The sequence below is a fragment of the Sarcophilus harrisii genome, chromosome 1 (genome assembly GCF_902635505.1).
Source record: "Sarcophilus harrisii chromosome 1, mSarHar1.11, whole genome shotgun sequence".
Lineage (NCBI taxonomy): Eukaryota > Metazoa > Chordata > Mammalia > Dasyuromorphia > Dasyuridae > Sarcophilus > Sarcophilus harrisii.
The window spans coordinates 367105760-367118161 of NC_045426.1; the positions used below are offsets into that span (position 1 = coordinate 367105760).

General features: G+C 33.4%; 1 protein-coding gene across 2 annotated transcripts in view; it reads left to right on the plus strand.

The window, feature by feature from the left end:
* The window catches only part of PSTPIP2 (proline-serine-threonine phosphatase interacting protein 2), a 65946-nt gene extending 53544 nt beyond the window's left edge, over positions 1-12402 (plus strand). The window contains exons 9-15 of one of the 2 annotated variants that reach the window (XM_012541144.3): positions 411-490; positions 2678-2776; positions 5481-5577; positions 5691-5769; positions 7102-7145; positions 8325-8382; positions 10733-12402. In XM_012541144.3, coding sequence (XP_012396598.1) covers positions 411-490; positions 2678-2776; positions 5481-5577; positions 5691-5769; positions 7102-7145; positions 8325-8380 — 455 coding nt within the window. In that variant the 3' untranslated portion in view covers positions 8381-8382; positions 10733-12402. The remainder of the gene's footprint in view (positions 1-410; positions 491-2677; positions 2777-5480; positions 5578-5690; positions 5770-7101; positions 7146-8324; positions 8383-10732) is intronic. The other variant, XM_012541145.3, reaches the window with a different exon arrangement.

Here is a 12402-nt window from a genome sequence, read left to right on the forward strand (position 1 = left end):
TTAGTTGTTGTATGTATTTATGTGATGGATTTATTTCTATATAATTACATTTATTATTATTACATTTTTAGACTCTATAAGGGAGTGGACCATAGAATGGTGGAAATAAGGGGAAAAGGAAATTCATGGATTCAGGAAAAAACCTTGATCTTATATTAAGGTGTACTCTTTCTTTCTCCCTCCTTCCCCCACTTTTTTTTCCACAAAAGGTCTTCCCTTGGAAAATGAGGCTATTGATGGCTTCTAATTCCCAATTTCACAGGAAGACCATGAGGATTAAAGAAATAATAATGTCCACATTATACTTAACATTCTTTGGAAAATGACAGTACTTTAACTAAATAGAATTTCTAATTTCATTTTTAAAAAACAGAATCATCTTTTCTTGCTAATTTCTATTTCTCTTACAGACAAAACATACTTGTTGAACATTGGTTTGCTGGAGAAGATAAGGGAAGACTGGCAGAATGAACACATAAAAGCCTGTGAGGTAAATTTTTCAAGAAACTACTTCAGATGTAAGGGGTTGCTTCTGAAAACTGACATATACAAGTAAAGGCTTTTCTCTATGAAGAAAGACACTGCAGTTGTCTTAGAATTATAATATGTAGGATATGGAAAAGACTTTATAGGACATATAGGATGCCTGCCTAGATGTCTCTCACTGACTCTTATTTAAGAGATGATATAGAGGACCAGCGAGAGGATAGGACTTGATCATAGTCTTAAAGGTGAAGAATTGGAACTAGAACTCAAATTTCTGGATTCCCACTTCTTTCTGCTAAACTTTCAGAATATTAAAGCAACTAGAATCTGGCTTCCTGTTTTCAAAATTTTCTCTTTCAATCTCTTCTAATCTTTCTTAGAACATATTTCCTTTAATTTACATTTAGGATTTTTGAATAGAATTGATTCTCAATTATCCACAGCAAAGGAAAGAACTGAAGCTTTGGTGCTGGTAAAACTAAGTAGCAGCTAATCTAAAAACCATTTTTTATTCTGGGTATTTATGTGAATACACATGCATATATGCATAAATGCATATGTGTATATACATATATATATATATAATATATTCAAATGTATGTATAGATTATCTTTGAAGACAAGAAGACCTGAAATCAAGTCTGCCATTACTCATACTAGCTACAGCACCCTATGCATCTCAATTTCCCAGAACTCTTGTTAACTTTTTACTATTCTAAATTCAAGCTAGTGATTTGCATCCATGAAGGGAGTTTACCTACTAGAAATTCCCCCAAATCAAGAAAGTCACAAGTCCAGGCATCTTTTTCTCAATTTAGAAGATTTAGATATGTTGTACAGTTGTTTTACTTATGTTTGACTTTGTGACTGCATTTGTAGTATTTTTGGCAAAGAGATTAGAGCGGTTTGTCTTTCCCTTCTCTAGTTCATTTTAACAGTGAAGAACTAAGGCAAGCAAGATTAAGTTCATCTAACTAGGAAGTGTTTAGAGGCCAAATTTAAAATTATGAAGATGATTTCAGGACCCGTACTCTACCTACTGTGCCACTTAGCTGTCTATATAGAAGCAGATATAAAATGAACTATATATATTTATTTCTACTGCCTATATCTATCTGTTTTCTATCTATCAATATAAGTACTAAGAGGCAGCAAAGAATTGTAGTGGATAGAGTGCTGGGACTAGAAGAAGAAAAAGATGAGTTTAAATCCTAATTCAAACATTTACTAGCTGTATGGTCTTGGAGAAGGCACTTAACCTCTATTTAAGTCAGTTTCCTTCATTGTAAAATGAGAATAACAATAGTACCTACTTCCCAAGATAGTTGTGAAGATCAAATAAAATAATGTTTGTAAAGCATTTAGCATAATACCTGGCACATGTGGAGGCACCATATAAATGCTAGCTGTTATCACCACTATCATCATCATATTAGGAATATAGTCTTAGAATATTTTCCCTTCTATCCCTCCAAATCTCAATCATGCCCTCAATTCTGATCAAAGGTTCCATCAGTCATCTAACATTTATGAAGGTGGGAGAAAGAGGAAAGACCACAAAAAGAAGGCAAAATAGATGTCTGGATCAATTTACTCATTAAAAATGAAAAATAATATTTGAATTTGTATTGCCAACTTTTAAAACATCTTTCATATGCATTTTCATTATTCAAAACAACTCTGTGAGGTACATAGGCCAGGTGATGTTTTCCACATTTTCCAAATGAAGAAATTAAGGCAGAGGTGATGAAGCATATTTTCCCAAGTTTCATAACATCTCTGGCCAAGTCAGGACAATAATCCAAATCACCTGATCTAATCAGGAAGTTAAAGAAAAAAAAAAAAACATATCCTATTGTTTCTCAAAAGTGGGGGTGGGTGACATATTCCACTAAAAAAAAACAAAAACTAGAGTTTTGGGTCCTTTTCTCCTCATACTGTTTCTAATTATGATTAAATAATTAAAATTAATTTTCATTCTCTGAGTACATAACTAAATGGTAGGAGGGAGCTGGCCTAGGAGTTTACTGAGTGATGGAAGGAAGCTAGTTTGGATTTATTATACAAATTGGACAATGCATATTGATCGAGAATTTTGTTTTCTTTCCTTAAGTTACTCACTGCCGATCTAAAGACTAAGCATATGATCCCCTTTCTCTGAATAAATGTACATCAATTTATGTCTCCTTAGTTCTTTGAGATCCAAGAATGTGAACGAATAAACTATTTCCGTAATGCGTTGTGGCAACACATGAATCAGCTCTCACATCAATGTGTCATAAGTGATGAGGTAAGTAGGCAGTGCCATTTCCAGATCTGTTAGATAACTATTGTACTGAATTGTAAAGTTAGAACTACAAGCATGGTGAAGTGGAAAGTGAGTTGGATTTGTAGTCAAAAGACCTGAGTTCAAATTCTGTCCTTCCACATACTACCTTACCTGTATATCTTTGGGCATACATTATCTCTTTGCGCTTCAGTTCCCTTAAAAGGACGGGAGAGATCAGACTCAATGGCATACCTCTAAGGTGGCTTCTAGTTCTAAACCCTCTATCCTACAAAAGATAATTTAGAGATCATCTAGTGTAGGTAGTCATTTTATCGATGAAGAAACTGAGACCCAGAGAAGGGAACTGACTTACTTATTCTTTTATACTGAGTCAATACAGAACTGAAATTACAAACAAGGTCTTTTGTTTCCTAGTCTAATACTCTATCTGAAGATATGTTCATCTATAGACAGTAGAATTCAATTGTCTAAACTTTTTCCTTCTAAAATTAATAAGTATCAACAAAAACAAATAAGCATTCAAAATAAGTACAAAAATCACGAATAAAACTATAAACATAGTATGCTATACAATTTTTATTAATAGCTTGTTATTTTCAAAATACATGCAAAAATAATTTTCAACATTCAACCTTAAAAAACGTTTTGTTCCAAATTTTTCTCCCTGCTTTCCCCCCACCCTTTCCCCCTAAACAGCAAGTAATCCAATATCAAATATGTGCAGTTCTTCTAAACATATTTCCACATTTATCATACTTTACAAGAAAAATCAGATCAAAAGGGGAAAAAATGAGAAAGAAAAAAAAAAAGCAAGCAAACAACAAAAAAAGGTGAAAATACTATATTGTAATCCACATTCAGTCCCCATATTCCTTTTTCTGGTATCTCATACATTGTAACAAAGAAAACAAATGAACAAATACATTCCTGAAAAGAGAGATATGGTCATAGTCTCTTTCCTTCTCTCATCTTTAAAGTGAAGAGCAACCTTAAAATCTGGACATCGCAGTATCTAAAAATCAATTTAAGTGGAGCTTGGTTGTTTGAAATGCATACCAAGCTGTCCTTATAATAAGATGGATTCATCAAAGGTTGGAAATTCTGGAAATGGGGGGTGTTGCCTCTTCTGTAAGCACAACTATAGGGAGTCAGGTGATGAAGGAACTTTAAATTGAAATATTATAGATTATAAAACTTGGATTTGCCATGACATATCTTTGCCTCTGGATCTTTCATTCCGATCTGGGGACCTGATCAACTGTCTGACTTGAAAATCTGACTGTAGGGCCTATGACATGCACTGCACTGTGCTAAGCACCTTGGAAGTATTCAAAAGATCATAATGCAGAGTTACTTCTTTGAAAGTGTTGGATGGGGAAATGAGACACATGCATAAAAAGTTAAGTAAAAAATATGAAGGTTTCATAACATTGCAAGACAGCAGCCCCAGAGATGTCACAAGGCAGGGGGAGAACAAGTGACAAAGAAGTAGTTTAGAGCTGTAATTCTTAAAAGGTAATCTGGGGACCCAGAGAATCTTTAAAACGCTTTCAGGGTTATAAGTTATAGTACTTTCATAATAATACTAAAATGTTTTAACTTCTAAAAAGGTAGATATTGATAAATATAACCCACATAAACAAAAGTTTGTTGGGGAGTAAAGGGCTTCTAAGATCAAAAAGTTTTTAGGAGGTTTAGACTCAGGGCAGAGAGGCCAGCTTTGGTTAGATTCTATCAGGAGCAGGGTCAAGTCCTGGAAAGGTTCCATTTTGGTCTGGAAGATCTGTAATAGTTTAGGTTTGAGCCAGGCTTGAAGCAGACTTGAACCTCTTGGACGGATCGGTGCATCTGTCCTTACCAAGCACGTTGAGACAGGATGGGGACCTTAGATCCCATCTAATTCAAAGTGCTCATTTTCCAGATGAAATTTTTACTGTGGCGAAAAGTAAATGATTTGTTGGGGGTTTCACACCAAGCTTTTTTTTGATCCTAGTTTTCTTTGGACTAACATCAGACTTAACCTGCATGTTCCTTTTTACCCATAAAATCACCCTTCTGACAAGTAATGCAATAGCCTCAATTATGTTAGGCACAGTGAAGAGGGACCTTGTCAGTGAGAAAAGTACTAAGGTGAAAGCTTTGGGGAAGGTACAGACAACATTATTTGTCAGCTGATTGGGTTTATGGAGTGAGTGATAGTGAAGAAAGACCTGACATTAAGGCTGAGAACCTGGGTGTTGGGAAGGATGGTAGTGCTCTCATTAGGATGAAGAAAATTCAGAAGTGAAATGAATTTGGGGTGACAAGTAACATGTTTTGTTAAGAGACAGAAGTTCAGAATTCAAGATCTTTGACGAAGTCTTTGTCTAGTGATATTGATGTCCAATGATTTTAGGTATGTTGTGCTGACGAGTGGTTAAGTTAGAATAGCGAATTGAGGACATAGGGATAGGATAAAAATTTTTACTTAAAAATAAAATTGTAATAATATTTTTTTGTGTCAGTTGATACACTTAGTCTTTCTAGGGTTAAGATAATAGAGCAATTCATTAACATCAACATTGAAAGTATCAAATCATCCTCTTTTTTTCCAAACAAAATGTAGAAAGAATCCCAATTATTAATGAATCTTTTATGTAAATGAGTAGTATCACAGCTGATGGAGTTACTGTGCCTTTTGATTTATCTACTTCTCTTTTACTAGATGTTTGAAGAAGTCCGTAAGAGTTTAGAAATGTGTAGCATTGAAAAGGATATTGAGTATTTTGTAGCTCACAGAAAGACTGGACAAGTGCCTCCAGGTAAGTAGTTCAGCAGGGTTACTGAAGTCATCTTAGAAATATGCCTTCAGTGTATTCTGTGCTTATTTTGGAGAATTGCCCCTTGACATGTTATTTCTTGATGACTTTTACAGCACCTATTGTGTATGAAAATTTCTATAATTCCCAGAGAAATGCAGTACCAGCACGAAATCCAGGACCTAGTATGGGAAGGTAATAATGGACTAGATGCTCTGAACTTGCTTTGAAGACAAAACATTTCTTAAAACTTATTTATATTAGTATCTTTTATTTTTATATACTCTTATTTACAAATGTGTCTCTCCCTTTCCTCCCCTGAAACATCACTTGTAACAAAGTTTTAAAAGGGAAAAAAAGTTCAGCAAACCCAACCAGTGTATCTTTATATCTGACAGTATATGTAATATCCCCTACCTCTACAAAGAGTGGAGGGATATATGCTTCCTTTGTGGCCAAGCTTGATCATAATTCCACAGCTTTCAGTTTTTCTTTTTAAAAAAAATTTTTTTGGGAGGGTAATAGACTTTTTCTCTCTTAATTTCTTAAGGTAGTTTTAAATTGGTAACTTACCCACTGTATTCTCTGGATGACATTACTAGAAGTTTAATAATATAGACATTAAGGTATAAAATAAGAAAAAAGGTCAATAATTTCATTGTTCCTGACAAACTTAGTTCAGGTAGAACAATAAAAGATGCTCTCAACTTCAAATAATTATTGCTATGAATTTAACTAATGCTCAGATATTTAAATGTATATGTAACTCATTGATTTGGGAGTTCCCTTCAGGAATGTAGATTGCAGCCCATCCATGCCTGCCTATCCTGTGCAGATATTATGTATCTCTTCCCAAATGTTCCTTGTAGTAGTCCCAAGGGACTAGAGGCCTTCCTCACTTTCTCCTGACATCACAGGAGAACTTTCTTTCCATTTGTTATTTCTCATTCTTATCTCATGACTATCCTTTCTTCTTATCATACTTTTCTCCTAGATGACATTCTTTATGGCTGTTCTTCAGAATTCCTCCTTGGTTATACATTTAAGCTTCTTCATTTCCCTTTGATATTCATTTTTAACTCTTTGAGGAAAGTTGTATTCCCTGTCTTGCTGTAGCGTAGCAATGCTGGTTAGCTATTAAAAAGCTGGGCCTTTGCTCTCATTTATGTAAATAGGAATAGGATAACTTCTTTTTATCCTTACATATCAGAAAAGTAATCAGGATTCTAGAAACTATACATTTATGTCCAGTGTCTAACAGGAGGTCAGGTATGGAGCGCAGTAAAAAATTCAAAATCCCTAAAGTTTCAGTTTCATTTCAATTCCAATCCATGCTGTGAGGTAAAGGTATTTATAGCAGTTACATCTGAAGTATTGATTCTTGCAAGGCAGTGCAGCATGTTGGATATTTTATTTAAGGTCTTCTTGAAGCCCTCAAAACAGAAACCAAACCTGATACTAAAGGAGGAGAATAAAGGTTTATTGTAATCCAAGGAGAATGACATTTAATTTTCATCTCTTTTGCAGGCGAGGACCTCCACCAATTCCTCAAAGTACATTAGGTATTGAGGGTAATTTCTTTTTAAATACTTGAATTAAATTCTCTGTAAGAGTAGTTATCTTGATTTTGGCAAAGTAAGTCTGTGAAATAGTAATATGAATGAAAATAAGCCTAGAAACTTCCTATAACACTATGAGGATGAGGTTTCTGGCTTATTATGGCAGATCTCTTTTTGCAATTCAGCCAAAGAGATTTTGTTACTAAAGTGCTCAAAAGAACTTTTTCTCAGGTAGTTTATTCTATGAGCTACCACGAGGACAGTACTTTAGTGTGGTTCTTTTGGATTAACTGACTATGCACTAATTTGTTTGCTTTCTCATGAAGAAATTGAATTTGATTTTCACATGATATTGGGCTGATTTTTCACTTTTCCCCTCTATTTGAACTCTTCCTGCATGTGTAGTCATTAGCATATTGTTTAGTCTTTAATTATTCTCTAAATGTTTTTGTATGTGGGTTTTGTTGTTTAAAATAAGATTTAAACAGTATTTTACAGTGATTCTCTCATAGTGTTAGATACTACGTTACAGGTAAGCACATCAGAACTTCTGCTTATTGTGAGCCTTTTGAAGGCAGAGACTAAATCTTGTCTCATATTGTCTCACAATGATCTTGCATGGAGCAGGAAGTTCATAATTCTAGGTCTTGTGTTCATGAAGTTCCAAATCTACCAAACTATGTTATTATATAGCCCACATCTATACATTTTCTCCACAAGGAGAGACTTGGTTAAAAGCATAACAGAATTTCAGGTATGCCCATAGCATTAGTTTGGTCTCTACCCATCTATTAATCTATAAAAGGAAATGAATGTAGTTTTGCATGGCCTATTTTTGATGAACCTATGCTAGCTTTTAGTGATCACTGCTTTCTTTTCAAAATGCCTTAAAGAAGTCTCTTAATAATATGTCCTTTAAGGTTTAAAGAATTTTAACAAATTTTAATAAAAGTATCAAAAGATTTGGGGACATTTGTTCATGTCCATTTCTTCTATTATAACTCATGTTTCACAATAGCAGCTCAGCAAACTGATTATCTTATTTGTGTTACTTAGGGATAGGATTGCTTTACAGATATCATAAAACAGTTTTGAGAAAAGCACTTTGTAAAACTTTAAGTGTAATATGCAAGTTATTTTCAGTGGAAAAACACTAGCTTTGTCTTACTTTGAATTCTTTCTCTTTCACAGAGGATGATGATTACTCTTTGGTGACTGAATGCAATATTATTTCTAACCATAATTAATGGTAAGAGCTTTTATTCCCATTTTGACATTAATTTAGGAAACTATAGTTGAAGAGTCTTTTTTTTCTTTAACCTTTGATAAACATACTGAATTACTCCTAGGTGCATATCATTGTTTAGGGTAATGCAGAGAATGAATGCATGATAAAATGGAGAGATATAGATCTTGGACCACAAAGACTTGAGTTTAAAACTAGCTCTGACATTAACTTGAGTGATCTTGGATAAGATACTTTACATCTGAGCATTAATTTGCTCGTTTGGCAAAATGAGGATGATAACACTTGTACTACCTACTTCATAGGTTTTGTGAAGAAAAGACTTTGTAGACCATAAAGTGACTTATAATCATAATGCTATCTCATATAATTTTTTTATCTCTGTCCTGAGAGGAACTACATTAAATTAGATAAAAGGATGTCTTTGAAGTCAGGAAGACCTGATTTTTTTATTTTCAAAATATATGCAAAGATAGTATTCAGCACTCATATTTGCAAAACCTTGTGTTCCAGTTTTTCTCCTTCCCCTCTCTGCACCCTCCTTCCCTAGACAGCAAGCAATCCAATATATGTTAAACGTGTAATTCTTTTATACATATTTCCACATTTATCAAGCTGCACAAAGAAAATCTGATCAAAAAGGGAAAAAAATAAGAAAATAAAAGTAAGAAAACAGCAGCAAAAAAGGTGAAAATACGTTACAATCCACATTCAGTTCCCACAGTCCTCTCTCTGGGTGCAGATGGCTCTCTCCATTACAAGATCATTGGAACTGACCTGAATCACCTCACTGTTGAAAAGAACCATGGACATCACAATTGATCACCACATAATCTCCTTGTTGCTGTGTATCATATTCTCTTGGTAGGGAGACCTGGTTAAATGCTGCTTTTGATGGTAGAAGCCATATGATCCTGGGCCAGGCACCTGAGTTCTTCTCCCAAACAATTCTCTCAGGAAGATGCCAATCTGAATGGTGGAAAGAACTTCCATATTTGTAGTTCTCTGACAAAATCAGAGATCTGATCCAAACTCTTGCGCACTACACTGCAAAAAAACCAAAGCCCCATACTTTTATCCCATAAGTATATTTAAATACTTAGGCAGATTTTCCTCCATCTTATGTTGGTCATGCTGATTCTTTTAATCTCTCTTCTTTCTGGTGATTCACAGGATACATTGTATAGTTCTAGAAAATAATAATTATATTTTATTAAATTATATGTGCATAGTGCCTGGTACATATTAGATGCTTAATAAAAACTTGTTAATGGATTGACTCAATTTAGCACTTGAATTTCTGAGTTGCTTCATTTCCTTATTTTCTGTTTCTTTATCTTCTCTGCTCAAATACATGATAAGTTATTTGAGGAAAACCACAGTGTGGAACATAGAGTGATATAAAAATATTTACTCAATGAGATTGCCCAGAAGTTTCATAGAGATTCAAGAAAGAATAATTAATTGAATTTGTTGCATGGTATCTCAAAGCAGGGAAATTAGTTCAGTTAACATTTTCACAGGGAATCAATTTTATTGAATGGGTAAGGAGGTTTTTAATTAACTCTTTAGCCTTTGGAATTTAAATACAAATAAAAGAACAATATATAAATCCATTAATTGTTTTTGTTGACTTCATCTGGCCTGCTTATCTCTTCTAGTTTGTAAAACATCTAATATGCAATTAATAACAAAATCTGGCTTGAGGATTTAAAAAAACCTCTTTAATTATCTTTTTTTTTTTTTTTTGGCCAATATAAGAATTTGTTTTGCTTGACTACAAATGTTTGTAATAAGGGTTTTTGTTTTTCTTGGTTTCTCAATGGTGCCTATGGGAGGAGGCGGAGAAAGAGGATTTTATTTGAAAAAAATTTACTATAAATTTTATGAAAATATAAGAAATTAAAAACAATTATCACAAAAATGGGAAAAGGTAAGAATAGTCAGTTTGATGGAAGTATGGGAAGAAAGGTACACTAGTTCATTGTTGGGGGTGGGATTTATTAGGAAAAAAAAACAATAAAAAAGGAAAAAAAACCCAAATAATCTCTATTGCCATAAAACATTTATCATTATCAATACAAAATCTAGGACCAGGAGTGTATACATAGAATATTAATAACTCTGTTGGTTCAAATTGTTGAATAATATAAAAAATTACATTTATTGTTCTATGAACTTTCTCCCTACAATCTCCTTTCCTAAGAAAACATACTTTTTTTGTCTCTACATATATTGAACTTGAATACAAAGAGCCTTACACATACAAATACAAATTCTTAGTCATTCATACCAAGAGCTGGTCAGCCATGAATATTCCCCTCTAATATAATGTGATGTTATCCTTTTTTAGGAATTGAAGACTCTTAACCTGATGCTTCTTTAACTGTACAAGAAGTCAATTTGGAACAGATTTGGGTGCCATTTTCTATTAGTCATGAAGACTTTGAAGTAAATGTTTCTTCTGTAACTTTTAACGTTTTAAATCGGTGGTCAAGTTTTTGTTCTATTTGTCATGGATGAGTTGTGAAAGTTCCCTGAAGATTATGTAAGATCCAGGCAGAAGAGATTCCTCTTCCTAATCAATAGTAGCAGTTGTGGATAATGTTTTGTTTTCTTCTTGGAAACTATGGAATTTTTTTTTAATGTTTATAGAATTTTGAGATTTGAATCTGTGTAACAGAAACATCAAAAGAAGGGTCATCAGTGTGAAAGTTCTTATTGGTATTACAGATGGTTTTATTAAGGAAAAAAAGTTCTGTTAGTCCTATAAGATTTTCAGTTATAGCGGAGCTAAAGGGGATTTTAGAGATTTTCTACTCCTGTTTTTTCACTTTCTAGATGAGGAAAATGAGGCCTAGAAAAGTTATATAATTGTCCAAGGTACAGCAGCTAATAGTAAAGCTGGAACTAAGATATAGGCCTTCTGGTTTCCATTATATCTGTTTTCCTTCCCTTCCTTAATGTGTTCAGTGATCCTGCTGAAATTTTAGTGAGGTATATTTTCTAGGTTGCTTTACTGGCTGGGTTAGGATCTATGACTTAAGCAAATTGTGGTGTGGAAAAATTTTCTAGTAATGCAGTTGAGAAATTCATAGAAATCTTTAAAAAATTGTTTAGGGATACTGAGCAGTAGGTGCTGAACTTGTATTTGTCAAAGGCAGAATTTGAATTTAGCTCTTCCCACTTTGAGGACAACCCTTTATCTACCTCACTGCCCTAGCTCTATTGAAAATATCAAGAACTAAAATGTCACTTTTATTTTTAGGATAGATCACTGATGAATGGTATGTTGTCTATTCACTCTTCTTAATAATACTGTAGATATAAAATCACCGCTGGTTGGGGTTTCTCAGAGAAAAAAAGTATATGTATATGTGTATATACATGTGCATATGTATATATGTGTGGACATCCATTATATGTCCCCACATAGATATACGCCTGCAAATGTATATATACTGTGCCTACAACATATGTGTGTATGTTTTAGTATACATACATATATTTGTACACATATATTTTGGACTTTGGACAACATTTAGACATATGAACTTCACACTTCAATGGCACTTTGGTAGTCCTTCTGTGATCCTAAGGCATAATTTACAATTTGATAAGGGTATTGTTATATAACTTCTAACACGCTCAAAATACTTAATAAATTTTAACCACCAACTTAAAATAATATCATTTATGTAAAATTTTTTTTTTTAAGCATGCTACAGATGTCAACACGAAGGATCAATGTTATTCTGTCTGTAAACTGTAGATCAATCCTTTAGTGAATTAAACTGGTTGAAAGCAAACTGAATATTTGCTATTTTCTGATACAAATGCCTATTGAATTGGAAAGAGGTTAAGCCAGGAAATTGCAGAAACAGAATATCCTTTTGTGGTAATATCACCATAGTAAAAATGGAGAAATTAAAGTATGATAAGGATCATCCACTTCCTCAAACCAAACCAAAAATTGTCAGAAAATTTTCCTTTGTGCGGGGAACATTTTTTATTTAAAAAATT